Genomic DNA, 19,730 nt, shown 5'->3' with positions numbered 1-19,730 from the left:
AAGCTGGGTATTGTAAGGCAATTCTGTGAGCGTGACTCAACGTGAGCCCATCAGATAACATTTTTTTATTTGATTTGATAACAATAGCAATTTTTATGTGTAGGAAGATTGGGGCTGCTTTTAACCAAGTGTGGTTACCGTGGGTTAATCTGGAGCATGTTCACATACTGACAAGTGAAGCAGATCTTTGCTACCAGATCTATCACCCAGCCCTGCACTCAGGGCTTTTCAGGAAGCATAGTCTGATAGTCTTCAGGCATTTTCCTGGAGAGGTGGCAGTTTGGGTTTGTGAAGCTCCTCAGAAGCTCTGTGTAATCTCTGCCAAGTCATTTGTAGCTGTATTAAATCAGGATGTGATAGTGCCCAAGACTGACTTGGTTACTTAAACAGTTGGAGATCAAGAGAAAACTATTAAGGACTTCTACACTCTATGAGCACTCAGGGTCTGACAAGCCCAGATAGAAACCAGTCTGAGTCACTTGTAAATCCTTTATTTGGGTGCTGTTGTAAATTTCTAGTTCTTTTTTTTTTTTTTCCTATCAGAGGAAGTGATCTGATGAATTTGGCCACATTGTGGTTAGTCTTCTGCTTGTGCCTGCCTTGTGGAGACTGTAATCCCGTGTGTCTCAGAAGCTGTGCAGGCACTTGCCAGGGCCAAACATTAACTATTTATCAGTCAGAGATTTTGAAGACACTGTTTGCATGTGTTTCTGTATGTTTGTTTCAAGGATCTTGAATCTGTGACTTCAAACCAGAACAATCAGATTTGCTGGACCAATCAGAAATTACAGTAGCAATTATGGTAACTCCTTATTTTTAGTACATGGTGATAGTCTATAGTTTGATCAAGGAACCCCATGTTTGTAATCTGTTAAGTAGGTAGGTGACTCCAGAGATTTCTCATGTGCTAATGCACATAAATATTTCCATTATTATTTTTGTAGGCTTAGAAAATGCCTATTTTTCACCTTCTACAGTAGTCTGAGCAGGTGCTGCAACTGTTTTTAGTTCTTTTTGCACTCAATCTAATTTTCTTGACTGAAAGCAAGTTACTTTCTTGTATTTATATGAATGAAAGTTAGTATTTTCTTACACTCCTGGGTCCAGCTGGGAGACAGTGGAGATTCTGAGAGGTTTCACAGGGTGTTTTCCCACCACCTTCAGCAAACCAGGCAAATCTGTTTTAAAGATGTGTCCAACATATGGTATTATTTTAATGATCAAGTTCAGAACATAAAATCCTTAAGGTTTAGAAGTTGCAGCATTATTTATTTAAAAGGAAAAAAACATTTTCACATAGCAATATAATTTATTAAACATCACTCTTTCCAAGAGGTTGTGTTGAACACTGATGACTTTCTAATGTGTAGCAGATACTGTATAAATTACAGCTATGAAGAACCTTGTTTTTATATACTTAGTAAGTGTTATCAATAGTAGAAATTCACAGGTGGACAGACAAAAATGTCCTGTCCTGGGATTAAATCTAAAATAAACTCTGCTGCACATATGTACCATATGGATCTGTTTTCCTTCTCATCCATTATAGAAATGAGAGGAAGTAGTTCATTGTTTCCTCATCCAACTCTCAGATTTGCAGGTTCCTCAAGGTAATAATTTTTCTATATGGTCTATTTAATATGCTAGGGAGTTTTTTTAAAGCCTTCTGTTGAATCTGTGGGGAGAAGTTCATGATAGTGCACCGGGAAAGAGTTCTGGACCCATAGTTTTACTAGAAAATAATATCATGTAGCTGAGCTACAGAAAATTTCAGGATTGTGTCAGGCTCATTCACTGGGGTGGGTTAGTTGTGGGGGAAAAAACCCAAAGAAAACCTGTCTATATATCATAAAAATTGTACAAAGCAAACCCCTTGTCTTTGAATTTTCCTCGAAGAGGGGCATCTACCCAATCAAGCACTGAGAAGACACTGATGAGTGTTTAATACCCTGCAAGGGTCTGTTGGACTGGGTTTGTAGGCCAATATCCAGTAGAGTGGAATCCTAGCACTAAGTTACAATAGTGCTTTGCACCATCAGTCGGGGCAGGAGGAGTCTGCAAAAGTTAAGGTTTTAATCATACATGAAAAGCCATTATTTTTCCAAAATACTTTGTCTCTAAAAATGTTTAGAGAGTGTCACAGATTTAAAATGGAACCATTTATTCACCTAGAATTGAAGTTCAGACCATTGTTCAGAAAGGCCACAACTGTAATTTATTACTCAGACTGATGCCAAAAGGATTTTAAAATAATCACCTATTGTTACGGATGTACATGTAATTAGGCTAAACAGAAATGCCTAAAGGCAAATTCAGTTGGAACATCAATGGTTGACTCTAAGCAAGAAGCTGTGTTACATCTGGATTAACTGCTCCAGGAGCAACCCAGTATACTTTTATTGCATTGTCAAGCAAGTCCCTGCACAGAGGAAGGAATGCCACTGACAGCATTTTTTTAGCAAATTATTTATATACATGAACAAATCAAGCGTCACTGTAATTTCTTCCTTATACTTACGTATGTTCCCAATTCCACGGATTTCAAAGGGATTTACATTTGTTCCTCTACTTCTTAATAATTAAGTACAGAAGCATTTAGAAAAGCAATCTGTCATCATCAGCACTTTTGACTGGTGTTCTGCTCTCCATGGACACATCCATCTAAGTGTTGATCAAACAGTGCTAAGTTAGAACTATAGAACAAAATGAAAAATTATTCCAGAGTCTTTTAAAGTAAAAATGCGAATTGTTAGTTTAGTCTTTTTTTCTTCAAAAAGAATGTTTAACAAAATTATTAAAAAAATATAATCTGAAGTACGCCTGTCATCATTCTTCAACTTGTATTTACTTTCTTTTATATAAAAGTTTTTTAGTTAGTAAATTTATATAATACAAAACCATACAGAAAAATAGCAAATTGAAATGAGTTACAGTTTGGAAACAGCAAATAGATGAAGCTTTAGTATATTTATCAGTAATAAAAATACATAGAGAAATTAAGACTAAATAAACTAGGATAAACCACTTTAGCAATTATTACAAAGCCTCAATTGCTTTTACCTCCAGTGTCAAAATGTCCCCTTTCTACTGAACATTCCTCAGAGAGGGGACAGGAAATACATAAAAGTTCTTATACTATGAGTCCTTTGAAAAACATGAAATTATGCCAGGCTGATGCCCATAAATAATTACCTGTAGCTAATCAATATTTAACTTCAAAGAAATGCCTTGGTGATTAATCCTATTCAACAGCCAACCAGCAGTTACTTGTGAACACTAAATAAATGGAAAGCCTTAATATCAGCTGCTGAACTCCACCTTCAGAACCCATTCTCTTCACACATCCATCTCTGTGTTTTCAATTCCCAAAAACATTCATTTTGCATTTGAAATTTCCTGTCTTTGCATGAACATGATTTTCTTTGAGTAACGAGGATACTTTTAAGGATTTTAAGTCTTTCCCCACTGGCCCTTCCCCCTGTATGGATGAATATAAATGCAAATATCACTGCTGGAATATTTTCTTGATGAAGTTCTTTGCGTTTTTCCTGGAAAAATAACAAGACTCAAAAACTTATTGCTGATTTTATGATCTTAGGGAAACTGCTCTGCTTTGTTACAATATAATGGCATTTTTTTTTTGTTTGTTTTATGTGTGATCAACTATAAAAACACCAGTAATAAAACTACAATTAAAAGCTTTCTTCCTTGAACATCTTTGCTCTTTTTTAATCTCTGGTCATTGCATGTCTTGAATTTCATGATAAAAAGAAGATGGCAGTTTTTACTCCAGTTAGTATTACAGAGCCAGAGTAGTGAGCTGAACTGCTATTGAATACATTAATCCTCTGATTATCATTTGAAGTGCAGGTAAGTTTTCCAATATGTATTTGAATAAATGTAGCTACTATTTCTACAGCTGCAAATACATTTGGTATTGGGAAGATTTATCTGAGAAATAATTTTGAAAAATACACTTTTTAACATTTTTATATTTATACAGATGGGAAAATTGAAGAGCCATATGTAACATTAATTTTGTTTTCTTCACTTTTCTGGGTGAACTTCAGGCCACAGGGGGATTTATAACAAAATATACCTTTACTATGGTGAGATCAGGATTTCATCTCATATCCTTCAGTGCTTAACCTAAAATTATATTTTATTTTCCGTGTGCTATTTTATTAGTTACTAGAAAGGGAGAGTATAATTCTGACATACAGCAGTTATTTATAAAGTTCTGATTGGGTTTCTCCTCCAGTAATTTGAAGTATTTAAACAGGTTGGTGAATATTTAATAGAGGAAGGTAAGCATGAATGCCATGAAAACAAACCTATTTGCAGGTGGATATTGCAAGGGGAAGATATGGAGGATGTGCATGCTCAGTTATTTGTGTAAGAAACTAGTTTCTACTTTAGACATCATTCATGTAGACTTTGCTCCCATTTCACTGAAAATTTGAAAGGTAAGATAAATCTAGGAGAATGTAGAGCTAAGAATAGTTGTTAACTTTGTTTTGGTTTGAGCTATGGGTGGAGGAAGTGATGCAGGGGAAGATGGGTTGACTTAAAGCAAAACAGGGCAGCCTGGGGTGGAAACATTCTCCTGGTGGTAATACAGTGCCTTTTTTTTTTTTTTTTTTTTTTCATTTCCCAAGTCCCATTCTTGCATCCACTCAGGAGTTCTGCTGGGGCCTGTGCCTTCAGGTCGTGCCTTGCATGGCTCCAAGGCACATCATCCTGGGTGGCCTGTGGATATGACTGAGGTGAGACCCCACAGGGTGTCTCATTCAGGCATCTTTGGCCAGAAGGAGTGTGGAAATGCACTTAGCTGAGAGGGGAACAAACAGCACTGAATGTGTTGGACGGTCCTGCAAGACTGCTCATTTTTGGTAAATGAAACGTCTGAAGGACAGTGGGAATTTAAGGACTGGAATTCAAGAAGTGTTTTTCCAAGTCTCATACATCCAGTTTCTCAGCAGGATCCATACAAGTGCCTAGAGAGGCAACCTCTGGTTCTTGAGGGGAAAAAAAAATCTGTACAGAGTTAAAAGATACTGTTGAGTAACCTAAAATAATGAGGTTGAGGAGCATTAAAACTTTGAGCTAATTACAGCTCCACCAACTGGACACAGTCTAAAGAATTTGGGAACTTTGAACTGTTAGATTTCAGAGAGCGAAAGAGAAACATTGACTAACAATGACAACAGTGACAGTATGATGTAGGAAAATGCCCTTTCTTGGCAGATCTGAACCAACATGATCCATTTTTCAGCATCTATAGAATTAGAGCAGTTGGTTTGGTTTGGTTGTGTGAATGCCCCATCCTAAATATGTTATTCATACTGACTACATTTGCATATGAGTCACATTCAGTTTGAATTTGCCAGATGTCCATTTATGTTTGTTTAAATAATGAGATCATTCCATGAAGTGAACAGGACCTAAAAGTACAGAGAGGAGACTGTTTGGAAAAGCGAGATTTAAAATATCTTATATATTTTCCCATTTTGTGGTATATTATGCAAGCAGGAGCACAGCAATGCAGAGGTGCTCTTCAGAAAAGCTGTGTCCATTGGTAACTGTTCATTAAATAATACATAAGAAAGATTCATTGGATTTGTTTCTATTTCCCAGCCAAGCCAATTTTCCCATTAACAAGCATGTTCTCCTTCTGAATAAATTCAAAAGTATCATTTTCAAAGCCAGCATCATTTGTTGCTTCTCTTCTTGTGTTACGTGAAGATCCTAAGGTTTTTTGGGTTGTTTTATCTTTGACTAGCATGGAAGATTTTTAGAATGTCCTGCTCAAGGCAATGCTTATCCATAAACTGAGTGAACAAGGGGGAACTGAATTCTCAAGTTTTATGTTATTGAATTTACATAAACTTTTAACGAGCAATAAACTTTTCTTATGCACAAATGGAGATTACCAACTAACCACTTGAGTACAACAAAGGCTCCTCAAATGTGTGCTTAATTCATTTGAGACTTCTAAAATCTTGCTCAAGCCTGACGAAATTCTGGTTTTTTCATGCTGCAGCCAATCACTACACACATTAAACGTTTGCTTTAGTACTTGGTGAAATGAATTTAATCCTATACAATTTGAGATTGCAGCCTTGGTAAAGAAAGTTAACAGCAGCATAGCAGAACACACATCTGGCGAGCTACTCTGGTCTCTTTAAAGCAAAATTTGCAAGGGAAGGCTGCAAGAAAAGAAAATGGAGTGTTTAGCCAAAGCTCTTGGTCAAAGCTCAATAAAGAACTATCTAGGAGTATAATGATATAATATGCAGTAAAAGGAAACCACTAAAATTCAGTTTTGTGCTACGCTTCTCCAACTGATAAACCTACCAGAAGCAACAGAATCTGATGACATAATGTGAGAATTATAATTCTATTAATTAGAGAAAGAGATTTCTCATGTTGTTTTTTAAGGTGCAACAAATTATATTGTGTGGACTGTGCTATATTTGTCCATTCAGTCCCCAAAGAAATATGGATCACAAGCACAAAAAAAATATGCAAGCTTCTCCAAGCAAAATGTTTTGGTCGAGAAGATAGAAAGGAGGCAAGATACTTTTCAAATCAGAGAAATTGCACCAGCACAACAGAGTGGGGTTTTTTTGTTCATTTGCTCCAGACTCTTCTTGATACAGCTTCTTTAGAGATTAGTCTGCCATTTCTTCCATTTTCTTAAATGGAAGAACACTAAAGTAACAGCAGCTGTTACTTTAATATATCAAGAACAGACTTTTCTGACATTTATTTGAACTAGATCTGCTTCAAAATCTGTTGTAAATCAGTGGGCTGGGTTCTCATCAGGCTGTGTATGGAGCTCTAATGCCTGGTTTTGTGGAGAGATGCAAAAGTTTCAACAGCTGAAAATTTGCAGTAGAGGCACAAGCAAACCAGGTTGGATGGGGCTCTGAGCAGCTGGTCCAGTGGAAGGTGTCCCTGCCCATGGCAGGGGCTTGGAACTGACTGATCTTCAAGGACCCTTCCCACATAAACTATCCTGTGATTCCATGCTTCTGTTACTGAAGGGGAGTTTTATGATTGTGTGGTGTTTAGAAAATATGTATGTGTTCTGCTGGTGACTAGATCTGACACATTCAACTCTGTTGAAACAAATTGCCAAAATATTCTAACTACCTGGTTTTGCATAAATTAGAGGAACTTGTGGAGCAGCAAAGCACTGGGACATAAAAATGTTTCCCTTTGTGTATGAAATAACAGAGCTGCAACTTTATCCTGAGTGCATTTTCAAAGTGAAGTGGGAAGCTGTCACTAGCTTTGCCTTTCATTCTGTGTTGATACTTTTTATACTCTATGTTATAAAACAAAATGGGCATTCAAGTGACTGCTAGACCAACTAACTGGACTGCTGATTGATAAAACAGATCAGTTTTTGTTGAAAGCTGTAATTAAAGCTGTGAGTCCAAGATATATGAGTCAGGACATATTTTTTGAAAAACCTTCCATTTGCCATTGCATATGCACTTGTGCACAATAGTCTGACAGAAGTGCTGGACTTCAAAATTCCATTACTTCCTTTCCCTTGAGTGGCATAACTTTTATGTCATATTAGCCTTGTACCTTTCAGTCTCACCCTATGTCATCATTATATGGGTATTCAGTTGAATTTGGGCTAATTAAAGGATAGTCAGATTGAAAACATCTCTCAGTTGTGATAGTATTTGTTTGACATTTGAACTTGAACATTCAAATGGAAGGAATTTTGCAGTGAATTTTATTTATTAATTAATGTTTAAAAAGTTCAAATGCCTTTCAGTAAACCACATTTTTGTCATTTATATGATATGACCTACCAGATCTTGCTATGGTATTCTTTTTTGGTGGGAAAGATTATCTATACTGCAAGTATATATTTTACAGATACATATAGTTCACGTTGTTTGGCAGTAGGGGATAAAATATAGGAACAAGCAAAGTAAATAGAAAAATGATGACTTTTCTTCTGGGAACTACTTAAACATGCTGCCATTTAACTTAACAGTAGGCTTTGAGTTTTTGAATATGCTGTCACATTCATTTGAATGTGTATTCATATGCATCACTTTAAACCTGAAGCAGTATTTTTTGTAAAAGCAACAGCTGTAATTTCTATGGGGATTTACCTAGCATGGCAGCTAGGCAGTTTAGCATTTTCAAATGGCTTGTGTAGAATTTGACAGCTTTAAAGTTACTTTTAGCCTTCTGTACATTTTATTTTGGAGAAACACAAATACTCCCATTAAAAAGTTGTCATTAAATTGCACACATTGAAACTACACAGTTCTTTAGTTGTTGAATTTTTGTTGTTGAATATGGTTGGATTTTTGCTGACAAACACTGGCATTTGTTTTCAGGTTTTCTTAAAGTTGATTGATCTTTTTTTTTTCTTTTATTTCAACAGCTTGATGATGTTGTCCGTCAGAGAAATCTGCATAGTTTGGAACTTTTCCTTTCATGTGCACAGAAACAGTTAAACGTTTTATTAAAGGAAGAGCCAACCCCAGAGGAAAACAGAGATTGACATTCTCAGTGCTGCCGATACAGTGTGATTTGTGAAGCTGCAAATCTCCATCCAGCAAATGATGAATATATTCCAATCGTTTCGGATTGTATCATCAAGTCAAGATTGATCTGAAATGCTTGATAGAAATGTTTGTGGATGATGTTCTTTTATTTATTTATTTATTTATTTTACCACTATTATCAGATAGCAAATATGAGAGGGAAAAGATCCTTGGGGGGGAAAAAAGTTTGTTTTATTTAGGATTTATTTAGGATTTTGCTTTCATTATATTTTCTAGTAGCCCATGGTTGAAGTTCTAGATAACTGCAGCAGTGATTAAAACACTTCCCTGTTATGTCTGTTTTAAATTTGGCGTCGTGTTAATGTGATTCACTGTAATTTCTGATATTTTAAAAAATGGAGACAAACACTTAGTTGATTATAGATACAAATCCATCTCTATTTCCAAAGTATCTGCCCAAGTCCATTGCCTCAGGTGTGCCTGAGTAGCTTATTATTTCTCACAGCTTTTGATATATAACAGAAGAATCAGTCCTGAAACATAAGAGTGTTGTCAGGCATTTCTTAAGTCATTTATAAACAAATCCAGCTCTAGGGACAGAAAAATTTAAAAACTAAACAGTGCATCTGTTTAGGGTAGTGCAAAACATTGCCATGACCAATGTATAGTATGTATTTTATTTCTGTTTTACAGAGCTCGTTCAATTCCAAAAGTCATTTTCTCATGAAATTACGATTAATGTGACTGACTTCAGTTTCAGGAAGAAGATGTATGTAATTATGTGGAGACTGATACTGCACTGCCTCAGTGGAATTTCTGACAGAATAAGGAGTGCAGCTTGCTGACCTCACATGCCCTTTCTAAATGCATTGAAGGAAGTAGAAAAACTCCCCACTGACATTATTGGACTTTGGATCACTTGTGGGTCTTCCTAGACTTGCTAACTGCAGATGGAGTGGAATTTCTGTGCCTATACTTTACTGATTGTAGATTTGGGGCCTTAGTTATAGAAGATTTCTGAATGAAATAAGGGAAAGTAAGTGTTATGCTTAGGTATGTAAATAAACTAAGAATGATCTCTCTTACGGTGAGCTTATCGGCATTTTTTTAGTGTGGTTCTTTTTACTCAGAGGTGTTTTGGGGTTTTTTGTTTAGCTGATTTTTTTTCATCAGCACTTTTCATAAACTGCTTTCTTATAGCAATAAGGAATGGTTGCATATGTGTTTGGCAGTATGAAATATGTATTGCAGAAAGGTAAGGTTTTTATTTAAATCTTTTTCTGTGCTTCATTCTTGTAATGAAACCCAAAGGTTTTGTCTTTTGTATAGACAAATGTCCACTGAAGAAGTAAACAGTGCTGGTTTTACTAGATGATAACCTTACCCTGCAAATGCATTAAAATCCAGTTTTCTATTTGATACTTAATTGACTGATCAGTTTCCATTTTTTCTGGCAGACAAGAAAATCCTTCAGTGTTAATGAGTCACCTCCTGATTTGCTGTTCCTAAACTGGTGAAATTTTTGTCTCTGTAACTGCACCAAAAATGACACAGATGTCCCCATGGGGTTTTTTTGAATGTAGAGGTACTGTAAAAGGAAATTGATTGCCTAGTGCTGTCTCACAATATATGTTTCATTGTGGAAATTTGGTATGAGCAGATTCCTAAATGAACTTCTTGGTTTTGTTCTAGGCCTGTACATGAAACAATATTCCTTTTTACTAAAGACATCCAAGTGTTCCCCTTCAAAGCCAGAGCCTTACATATCTGTCAACCTTCTCCTAATAAAGAGGTTTGTATTCTGACTTGCAACACTATGTAAAAGCATTTTTTGGAGAAGCTTATGGTTGGAGTCAGTAAGATTTCACTGGCAACTGTGATGTATCTTTCCCATTAGGTCATGTGTTATTTAATTTCAGCTCTTGAATATTGTGATTGTCACAGGGATCTTTAGGTATTTTTTTCTTACCTCTGACAGTTCTAGTCCTTTGATCTTCCTCTCTACCCTGCAAGCAAAATTACAGACTACACCACAGACATGGAAGACCAAATTGGGAGCTGGGGTTACATTCAAAACTCCAAGTCCCAGAGAAGAAATTTACTTATACAGTAAAACCAGACCTATTCAGTAGGTGAGCTTTGCAGTATACAGTAACTTGCACCTTATGCATACTGCATCCAAAGCTTTAAAGCTTAAGGATATTTTTCATTATTTCTATCTAACCATAGAAGAATGCAGTTTGTGGAAATCTGGGAGAAGGGAATCATAGAGTGGCCTGAGTTAAGGATCATTAAGGAACCTTAATGATCATCCAGTTCCAACCCCCTGCCATGGCCAGGGACACCTTCCACTATCCCAGGTTGCTCCAAGCCCCATCCAACCTGGCCTGAAACACTTCCAGGGATGGGGCACCCACAATTTTTCTGGGCAATTTGTGCCAGGGCCTCACCACCCTCACAGAAAGGAATACTTTCCTAATATCCAATCTGAGCTCACTCTCTTTCAGTTTAAAGCCAGGGACAGGTTTGCCAGTCTGCCTCCTAGAAGTTGACACACTTTTTTCTTTTAATTCTTTTTTTATTCCTACATACACACTGGAGAACAATGTAAAAGAAAAAATAGCATGTTGTATGTCTGCAGGGTAGAAATTTATCTGCCTCTGAGGCCTGGCTGGTAACATTAAATTTTGTGAAGACTGTACTGGGAGGAACAAGAAACCTTGGACCTAATCCTCAGAATCAAAATGCAAGAACTAGAACATCAGCAAAGCTAATATAATAGACATTTTATGTGTATGGTCAGATACTTCATATTAGAAATAAACCATAAATCTTGTTTATGTAAAGACATGGTTTGGACAGTCTGTTGTGTGTATTAGAAGTGACTTAAAATGCAGGGCAAAAGTAGGTCCACTGTTTAAAATGCTGTCTTTCATTGGTGTTAGTCAGGCCTGCTCTATTTTAACACTTCTACTTCATGGTGTAGAACTGAGCAGTTCTAGACCACCTGATTTGTGTGATTTACAGCCAATAGTTTACATTGAGTTAATACTGAATATTGTGGCATTGTGCAGTCCTACACATTTGTGGTTTATTTCTGTAGCTTTCTGTTGGCTCCTTATCTGCTTCCACTACAGGATTCTAGATTGGTTCTGAGACCACGTGTGTGCAAGTCATGCACTAAAGGGAATTACTGGCAACATGTTTTTTGTATACTCTCTATACTTAAGATACAGGAATATTTGAATTTTTGCCTTGCTGTAAGAATCTCATTGACGAATTACACTTGAATTCCTTGAAGCATTGAATTCCTTCACTCCATCATTAGGTAGGAGAACAAAGAACAAGCAGTAGTCATTCCAGAAGCTGAGATCACTTTAGTATTTTGAGATCTTTGTGCATCTTTACATTGGCTTCTGCTCAGAAGTGTGTCATGTCCTGCCAGCTCAGTAAATGGCAATGTTAATTCCCGACTGTCTGAAGTTATCCATGCAGACATGACCTTAAAGAACCTAATTCCTTTTCACACCAGAACTCCCTTAGAACACTCAAGACCCTCCTCTTCCTTTGCATATTTCCTATGCCCACGTTTGAGCTTACAGATTTTTCCCTACCCCTTGGATGAAGGGAGCATGTGATAAGATTTTGCCTTGCTTCCTAGAAGGAAATAGCCACCAATGTAAATTGTTTATCAGGGGGACACAGATAATTTATGCTCACTTTCAGATCACATATGGTGTCAGTGCAGTTATCAAATTACCTTAGTTTAGGTACTGTAAACTCCATTGCAGGACTGACTTAATGTGTGGATGAGATTTTCTTAAATTTTTTTTTACATAGCCGTCTTGAATGCTGTATAGAAAGATTTTATAACATCTGTGGCATTCTTTATTCATCAATGGCCTATAAATGTGCCAGAGAAACACTGGACTGCAAAATGCTTTTTTTACATGGGTACAATTCATGCCATCAATTAAATTCAATGTTCTTGCAGGAACTGACAAAAACCATGTTTTATTTTCTGTGGTCTGTCCAAGAATATTGTTCTTTTGAGGAAGACTCATCTGCTACCATTGTTTTCATCTTTCATTAATTTTAAAGCCCACAAAAAATTAATAGTACTGCTGCTGAAGTAGAGTCATATTTGAGTGGGAAAACTACCCAAGTTGTACTATCAAGTTTTGTGTTTGCTGATTTGCTCAAGTTTTGTATTTGTTTCACCTTTCAGTGATACAACATTCTTGTGATAATAATTATAATTATTATCCTATGATAGTAGCAATAATAGTAAAAATATTTTTCTGTGATAGATGTGGTATTGATATTTTATCCATGTCTTATATGCTGTGTAATTATAACCATTTTAATATGCATCAGAGATTCACATTTGCTTATATTGCCTGTAATTCCTCACATTTCAGACTTACACAACCAGCATTTTTAGATGCTTTCCATTGTGCATTCTATTATTTCCATTGAATAATAAAATGCACAAAGTATTACTGAGTAAACACTCAAACTATTAATGAATAATACAGTGCACAAAGTATTACTGAATAAGCACTCAAACTATTCTTTTTTTCAGATTGCAATTTTAAACAGTGTAACAGTGAACACTAGTAAAACAATGAGATGTTTATTAATGCACATATCCAAAAAAATGTGATTCCCAACAAAATACTACAAATTCATCTTTTTTTTTTCATATTTGATAATGAGTCTGTAGTAATAGGTATAGAACAGTATCAGAAGTCAAATCGTTGGCATTTGTTCTCTTCCTTCAAGTTAAAATATTTTGTCTTGTCTCAAAAGCCAAATTGAATGGCATTCTTTTTTCATCAATGGCCCATTGATTGTCATCAAATGCTTCTCTGCATTTAAAAAGAAACTTGTCCTGACTCCCTCTACAGAATGCTGTAGGAGGCTCTTTAATCAAGGGAGAAACAGAATTGTTTTTGCTGAATGAACTTTGAATGTTGTTCCAGTTCTTGCACTACTACCAAATTAGGGCACAAATTAGGGCAATAAGTGTTCGCGTCAATCTTGCTGCATAAATTTTCCAGAAGATGACTGGTCACGGTGATACATGGCCAGTCTCTATTTTTGTGGCAGTTACTTTTAAAATTCCATTACTTAAACATCCCACTCTTTTATTATGGTCCTTGATTACGTATTTAGAGCACAGTTGGGAAGCACTGGCTCCCCGGAAGTCAGCAGGAATTCTGCTGTTGGTTATTTGCTGTTCAAAATGTCTTTCACGTGTCTTGGAATTGTGACCACGATGAATATAAGGCACACAGTTCTGTCTTTGTATGGTTCTAGAAATACACCAAGAAATCAAGAGCAGATTTTGTGATCAGTTCTTTGAAGAAAGTGTCAGCACTTGTTCTGTTGGTGGTGTCCTGGAGAAGCAGGATGAGTTGTTGGCTTGAGATGGTGAGGGGAAAATGTGTGTCCCAGTACTGCAATACTGCTGCTAAGAAAGTCTCATCTCAGAAAAAAGTATAACATGAGACTTTGTACTTCAAAATTACATCCAAAACCCCAAAATAAAGTATAAATTAAAAATAAAATACAATAAAATAAATTTTAAAATAGAAGTTTATGCTTTTTAAAACTTGGAAGCATTGCAAGGCTGACATGTTGACATCCAAATACATTAGTCTGACAAATGCTAGTAGGGGTTCCTGAGCATCCTGAGCAGAATGTTTTAGGAGCTTCTCTGGAGAAATCATGTTTGCTGGGGATACTACTGATTCAGCATGATGAACATATTCTTGCTTGATGGCTACACTAATGTTAAAAACGAAGTTATCTACACAATGAAGAAGCCTTTATATGTCTGCCAAATGGAAGAGGATACAGTTGTTGTGTCCAAAGACAATGTATTATCTGATCATCTTCTTGGGAATCAGAAATGGGTTTGCTTCTCAGATGAAATAATTTTTCATTTGCAGAGATTGGAACAAAAATTCCTGTAAGCTCCAGTCAGAAAGTGCAGAAGGCCTACAAAGGACTGATAGTTACACAGGAATGACAAGACTACTCGGAAGAATACAGATTATCACAAGCAGGGTAAGCATCAAATTGCACTCAGTTTGACTACACCAATATGTAATATAAATGTCATAGTCACAATGTGTGTGCACATTTTCAACACAGTTTTTCAAAGAACAGGTGAGTTGATGGCAGAGGTGACACAGTCATTCTCCATAATATTTAAGAAAGATTCAAGTGGATGATTGATTGACTGATTGATTAATTGTATGTTGGGACCAAATGTTGATACTTATTTTGGAGCATAAGCATCCAAAATTTGTGCTGGTTTTCACAGAGGAACCATATAACTCTGTTATCTGTAGCAATGACATGTTTTGATCAAATTTTTCCTCTTGGTTAAACTGCTAAGTGGATTAAAGTCATTTGTATCCCTTGTATACTCTTGTTATTTTGCAAAATTTAATTGTGGCCATCTCCAGGACAAAGCTTAGAAATGTCAGTTAACAACTTTAAAAAAGGTTTTCTACATTATAGCAAGAGTTGATCCACATTTTGTAGACTTTCTGTTGTTGACCTCAGTGAAATGCATGCATTTTTCCTTTAAAGAAGGCAAATACGAAGTGCCAACTGGTTTGGTTTTATTAATAAAGAAAGCCTGTTGGTCAATCATGTTTCTCACAGTGCTCTGAAAAAAATACATACTGTTACAAAAGCATCCAGAAATTAACCAGAACAGATGTGTTTGTTGACTTTGCAAGTCAAAGTTTGCTATGGATTTTACTCCTGCTGTTAAATAGCAAGGCCGGGACTTTGCTCATTGTTTCTGTCTAATGCCTTGCCTTTTTCACAATGGAGCTTTGAGGGAAAGTCAGCTATACCACCCTCAAAAAGGACTCTGATGAAGAAAAACACTGAAAAGTGTTCCAGCCTGGAGTCCATCTGAGAACATGGTGCTTCCATCTCCAAAGACACCATCCTGTCGACTTCTCTAGGCAAATCTATCATTCTACTCCAAATTTGCAGGGGGAACTCCCCCACTTTACATAGATTGTAATGTTCTGAGTCTTGAAGGGAAATGTTTTAGCACACTTGCACAGTGAGGATACATCTGGCACTCAGGAGGGGTTCCTAACATGCTGTGCTACTGTCTTGGCTTTTTAATGTTGAATTTTCTGTAGCTGCCTCTTGTGCATCAAGTCATCACTTCAGATACTATACTGAAAGAAAACTTGGAAAGATCTTGAATTCTGCATTCTTTTTTATTAGTGAACACTTCTGATATGTCTTTGCATAGAGAAGGAGGAGGTTGCCAGTACTGCAAAATTTTTGTCATTCTTCTAGTGACAGGTGTGGTGTGGATCTTACTGCACATCTTCAAGTGCTTCAAGTCCTTTGTCCTTAAAATTTGTCCTTGTGCTTAAAATCAGCTGCTGGGACAGAATTCTTCCCCCTCAGTTTAGGAATCTGGGGGTTTTTGCAGAAATGGCATCACATATCATTCAACTTGTGTGCAGTTCTTTTGACAGGCTTGAGGAATTGACCACTTTCTACCCTTGTGTTTTCCTCTCAATAAATAGTACCTGCCCCAAGATACACGTGCTTGACAATACTGTAAAATCCTAGTCAAACATTATCATCAAATATGCCAAGATCTTCATGTATTTTTAAAAGCCACAGTGGTTTTAATCATTTTATTAATAAATAATCATGCTTTTTTATTGTACTTTATGGGTTTTAACTTCTTAACATTTAAGCTTTCCACTGGAAATGCAAGTGCTGGCAAATCTTTTTTCCCCTTTATGAGATCTGAGATGTCCAGAATCACAGGAGGTACGGTGTTAAAGAAAACATCAAATACCCTGCTTCTCCTGTCCTGCTGTTAACCTCAGTGACATGGTCGGAACTTCACTTGTCCCTCAGGGTGAGGGCTTGGGGCTAATTCACCAGGTGCTAATTCACTAATGCTATCTTCATTTGGGATCCTACAGTCTTCTGGTGCTAATGAGACAACCGAAGCATTGTGCCATTCTGTTGCGTTGTTCTGCGTCTTGTAACATCAAAACTCTTGGCAAACATTTTTTATTTCGATTATACAGAAGGAAAAGGATCATTCCCCTTCCACAAACAAATGTCACTGCTGTAGGATACACTAGAAAACTTAACACTAACTTTGTGTAAAAAATTGACCAGTTGTCTCTGCTCCAGCTCCCAGAGCAGTAGCCCCTGTGCCTCGAGTGTGGAGTCCTCACTAGTTCCTGTTGACAGTCAGCCACAAATGTGAGTGAAATCATGCAGACCCTGAATTAATCGCTCCCACATTATTTGGCTCATTCCATACCAAGCTGACAGGCTGCTAGGCATCTTGGATGCAGATAAGGCAAAAATGTGGGAACCAACGTGTGCTCCATGTGTCAGATTTCTGTCAATGGTCCTGTTTACAGAAAGGTTTCTTCACAGTACAAATTCCAAGTCTTACCTCATTCCAACACAATAGAACAAGATAAAATGATCAGAGCTGAAGCGGTCAAAACATGTATTTGCAGGATCCACAACTTAAATCTCAGCAATTGTATTTTAAATATGATTGCCAGTGAATAGAAGGAAAGCTTGATACTGCTGAGGAAAGTAGTAATTCTTTTCCCTATTGGTTGCCCTGTGGATATATCTAAACTAAGGTTGAAAATAAAGAGCATAAATAGAAGTGGATAATCACAGGTTCTCAGCAGACAGATACAAATTTGCAAGGCTTATTGTGTCCTCATAAATTTCATTAAAGCAAAGACAATGCAATGGAATTTGACCCATTAGAGCACACAGAGTATTCAATTCACACCCTAAACTGACTGGGAAAGTAATAGAAAATTACTGATTCTCATTGTACAAATCAAGACCAAAAGGCAGCTTGTGTTTGTCAATGGAAAAAAGGGAAAAACTGTGGAAGAATAATGATCCATCAGCATTGTAAGAAGATTTCATTTAGTATTGTAAGTAAATATTGCTTTAATTTTGCACTAGGACCAAGTTAACAATGTGAAGTATGAATATTCTTTTTTCCAGTGCTGCGATATTTGACATGCAAGATACTGTGAGACATGAATAAATGGCCATGCTGGAGAGTAATTTTGTTCTGTGAAGTAGCTCTGCTGCTATGCACTTCCCAAGGAGAGCAGCACTGCAGGGAGCAAAAGGAAGGTGGAGCAAACGACTCATCATCATTAGCTTAGAGGAAAATTAAAAAACAACTAGGTATGCTTGCTCAGAATAATCAGGGTTTTAGTATTCCCTGGGGAAGGCCTGTTTTCACCATTTCCAGATCAGACCATGGATTGCTGTGATAATTCTGAGCCACGTGGATTCTACTCATGTTTGAGGTCCGCTCATTTCAAAGTGAATTCAGTGTCTGAGACTTACCTGGCAAGCAAGAAGAAAAAGCAATGATTGCAAAAGTAATCTTGAGTTATCAACATACAGGGGCTATCAACTTCCAGGGCTAGTTAAAACTGTGTTTATTTCCCTAAAGAAGGTAGTATCAAACACTAAAGAGAAATGAAGAGCATCCAAGAAAAATTTCCCTAGGCATAAAGACAGTCCAAGGCCAAAAAATGGCACAAGCCAAAACTGCACTAAGCATGAAATTAAAATAGCAATGCTACACATTTGTAACCAAAATAAGAAACATGCTGCTAGTCTTCAAAAATAAAAAAATATAAAAGCCCTTAATAATTTGCAGTTCTGCAAATTCTCAGTTTTTTCAGCAACATGCAGAGGAACAGACCAGTGAATCCACAAGCAGAAGTTAGAGCTGATTCAGAACAAAAGGAGAACTTCCTAGATGCTGTTGTAATAAATGGTTAAAAGGTTTTTTTGGTTAAAAAGAAGTTAATAGTTACTTGTTATATACAGTTAATGAGTTGATTATTATTGTGACTGTACGGGTGTAATGCTGCTATGTGATTGCTAGATGGTGACACCAATGGGGAAGAGTGGTGGGTCTATAGAAAAGAGGGGAACATTCTGGAATGTTCTTAAGATGACTTAATAATCTATGAGGTAAACATCTTGAAGAATTATTGGTTAGGGGGCAAGCCAATCACTCGATGCCCCAAAGACTGACGGAGCTGAACACCAATGAGGACCCTGGCAACGAGCCATCGGAGGGAGGATTCCAGCTGCACCAATCACAACATCAACAGAGACTATAAAACTGTCCCGGGGCTCAGCCCCCGGGGCTCTTCCTGAGGAACCTGAGTCCGAAGGAACGCCCTGTGCGTCGCACTGTTTGTTTTTTTGCTGGGTTGCCGAGTGGGACTCGGGCTTATCTCGAGTCCCCGCTCCTGGTTTTTCTTTTTAAATAAACGAGCAGACTTTTACCCCCACACCTCGTTTATAACACTGTAACGCAGTTCAGCGCTCGTAGCAGGAGCTCTGGCGTGCCCTCAGTCAGAGCCCAGCTGCGTTACTTCTGTGCGTCGCAGAAGCGACTTCAGCATCAGGACAGGCGCTGGCTGGGCGCACCCGCTGGCTTCTCTGCAGAGGGAACACGGCAGGAGCCGATGATCTGGGCTCATGTTAGCTCGGAGATAAAGGAAGAGAGAGGGGGTTCTGGTCTGGCTTCCAACAGGTTTATTGTCAGAAGTTTCACGACCCGAACATGGCAATGATCTTAATCTTGGATCTCGCCGAGAGGCTTTTCCTCAGTTTTATATAGGGTTTGAAAACTGGGGGGGAAAGGGGAAAACAACCAATGAGTTACAAGCCAGGGGGAGGATACAATTTAACAAGAACCAACGGGGGGAAACCAAGAGGCGGGAGGTACAACAAAGAACCAATGAACAATTGAGTAACCGAGAATTTTCCCGAACCGGGGAGGCGGCTTGTACCCGGGCACCGCCCGGGGGGGTGTGGCTTAGGCTTCTGAGCCACCCCTCGACCCACCCTCTGAGTCTGCCTCTTCGGGAAACTTGATCCAGGGGATAGGCTGGGATTGATTGGCATCTCGCTGCCCCGGCCCCGCAGTGGTCTGGGTCATAGCAACAATGCTGGAACTTGGAAATTTATAATAATAAAATAATACTAAATACAAACTGTACTAGGTGTTGGTGTCAAGATTTTGGTGAAGAGGAGCTGCAGAGGCTGCCTTGTGCCAAACACAGCCAGAATGTCCCCAGAGGGAAATTTGAGCCT

At 37.6% G+C, this 19,730-nt stretch overlaps 1 protein-coding gene across 3 annotated transcripts in view; it reads left to right on the top strand.

The window, feature by feature from the left end:
- Nucleotides 1-18,916, top strand: part of CCDC91 (coiled-coil domain containing 91) — a 127,372-nt gene extending 108,456 nt beyond the window's left edge. For 2 of the 3 annotated variants that reach the window (XM_069003418.1, XM_069003417.1), the window contains one exon: nucleotides 8,423-9,631. In XM_069003418.1, the coding sequence (XP_068859519.1) occupies nucleotides 8,423-8,542 (120 nt within the window). In that variant the 3' untranslated portion in view covers nucleotides 8,543-9,631. Of the gene's footprint in view, nucleotides 1-8,422; nucleotides 10,339-14,503; nucleotides 14,622-17,603 lie in introns of those variants that run through there. The other variant, XR_011148007.1, reaches the window with a different exon arrangement.
- Nucleotides 18,917-19,730: the final 814 nt, after the last annotated feature.

The sequence above is a fragment of the Aphelocoma coerulescens genome, chromosome 1A (genome assembly GCF_041296385.1).
Source record: "Aphelocoma coerulescens isolate FSJ_1873_10779 chromosome 1A, UR_Acoe_1.0, whole genome shotgun sequence".
In the NCBI taxonomy this organism is placed as follows: domain Eukaryota; kingdom Metazoa; phylum Chordata; class Aves; order Passeriformes; family Corvidae; genus Aphelocoma; species Aphelocoma coerulescens.
The sequence above is the reverse complement of the archived record's forward strand: the minus strand, read 5'-3'. Positions and strand labels throughout refer to the sequence as shown.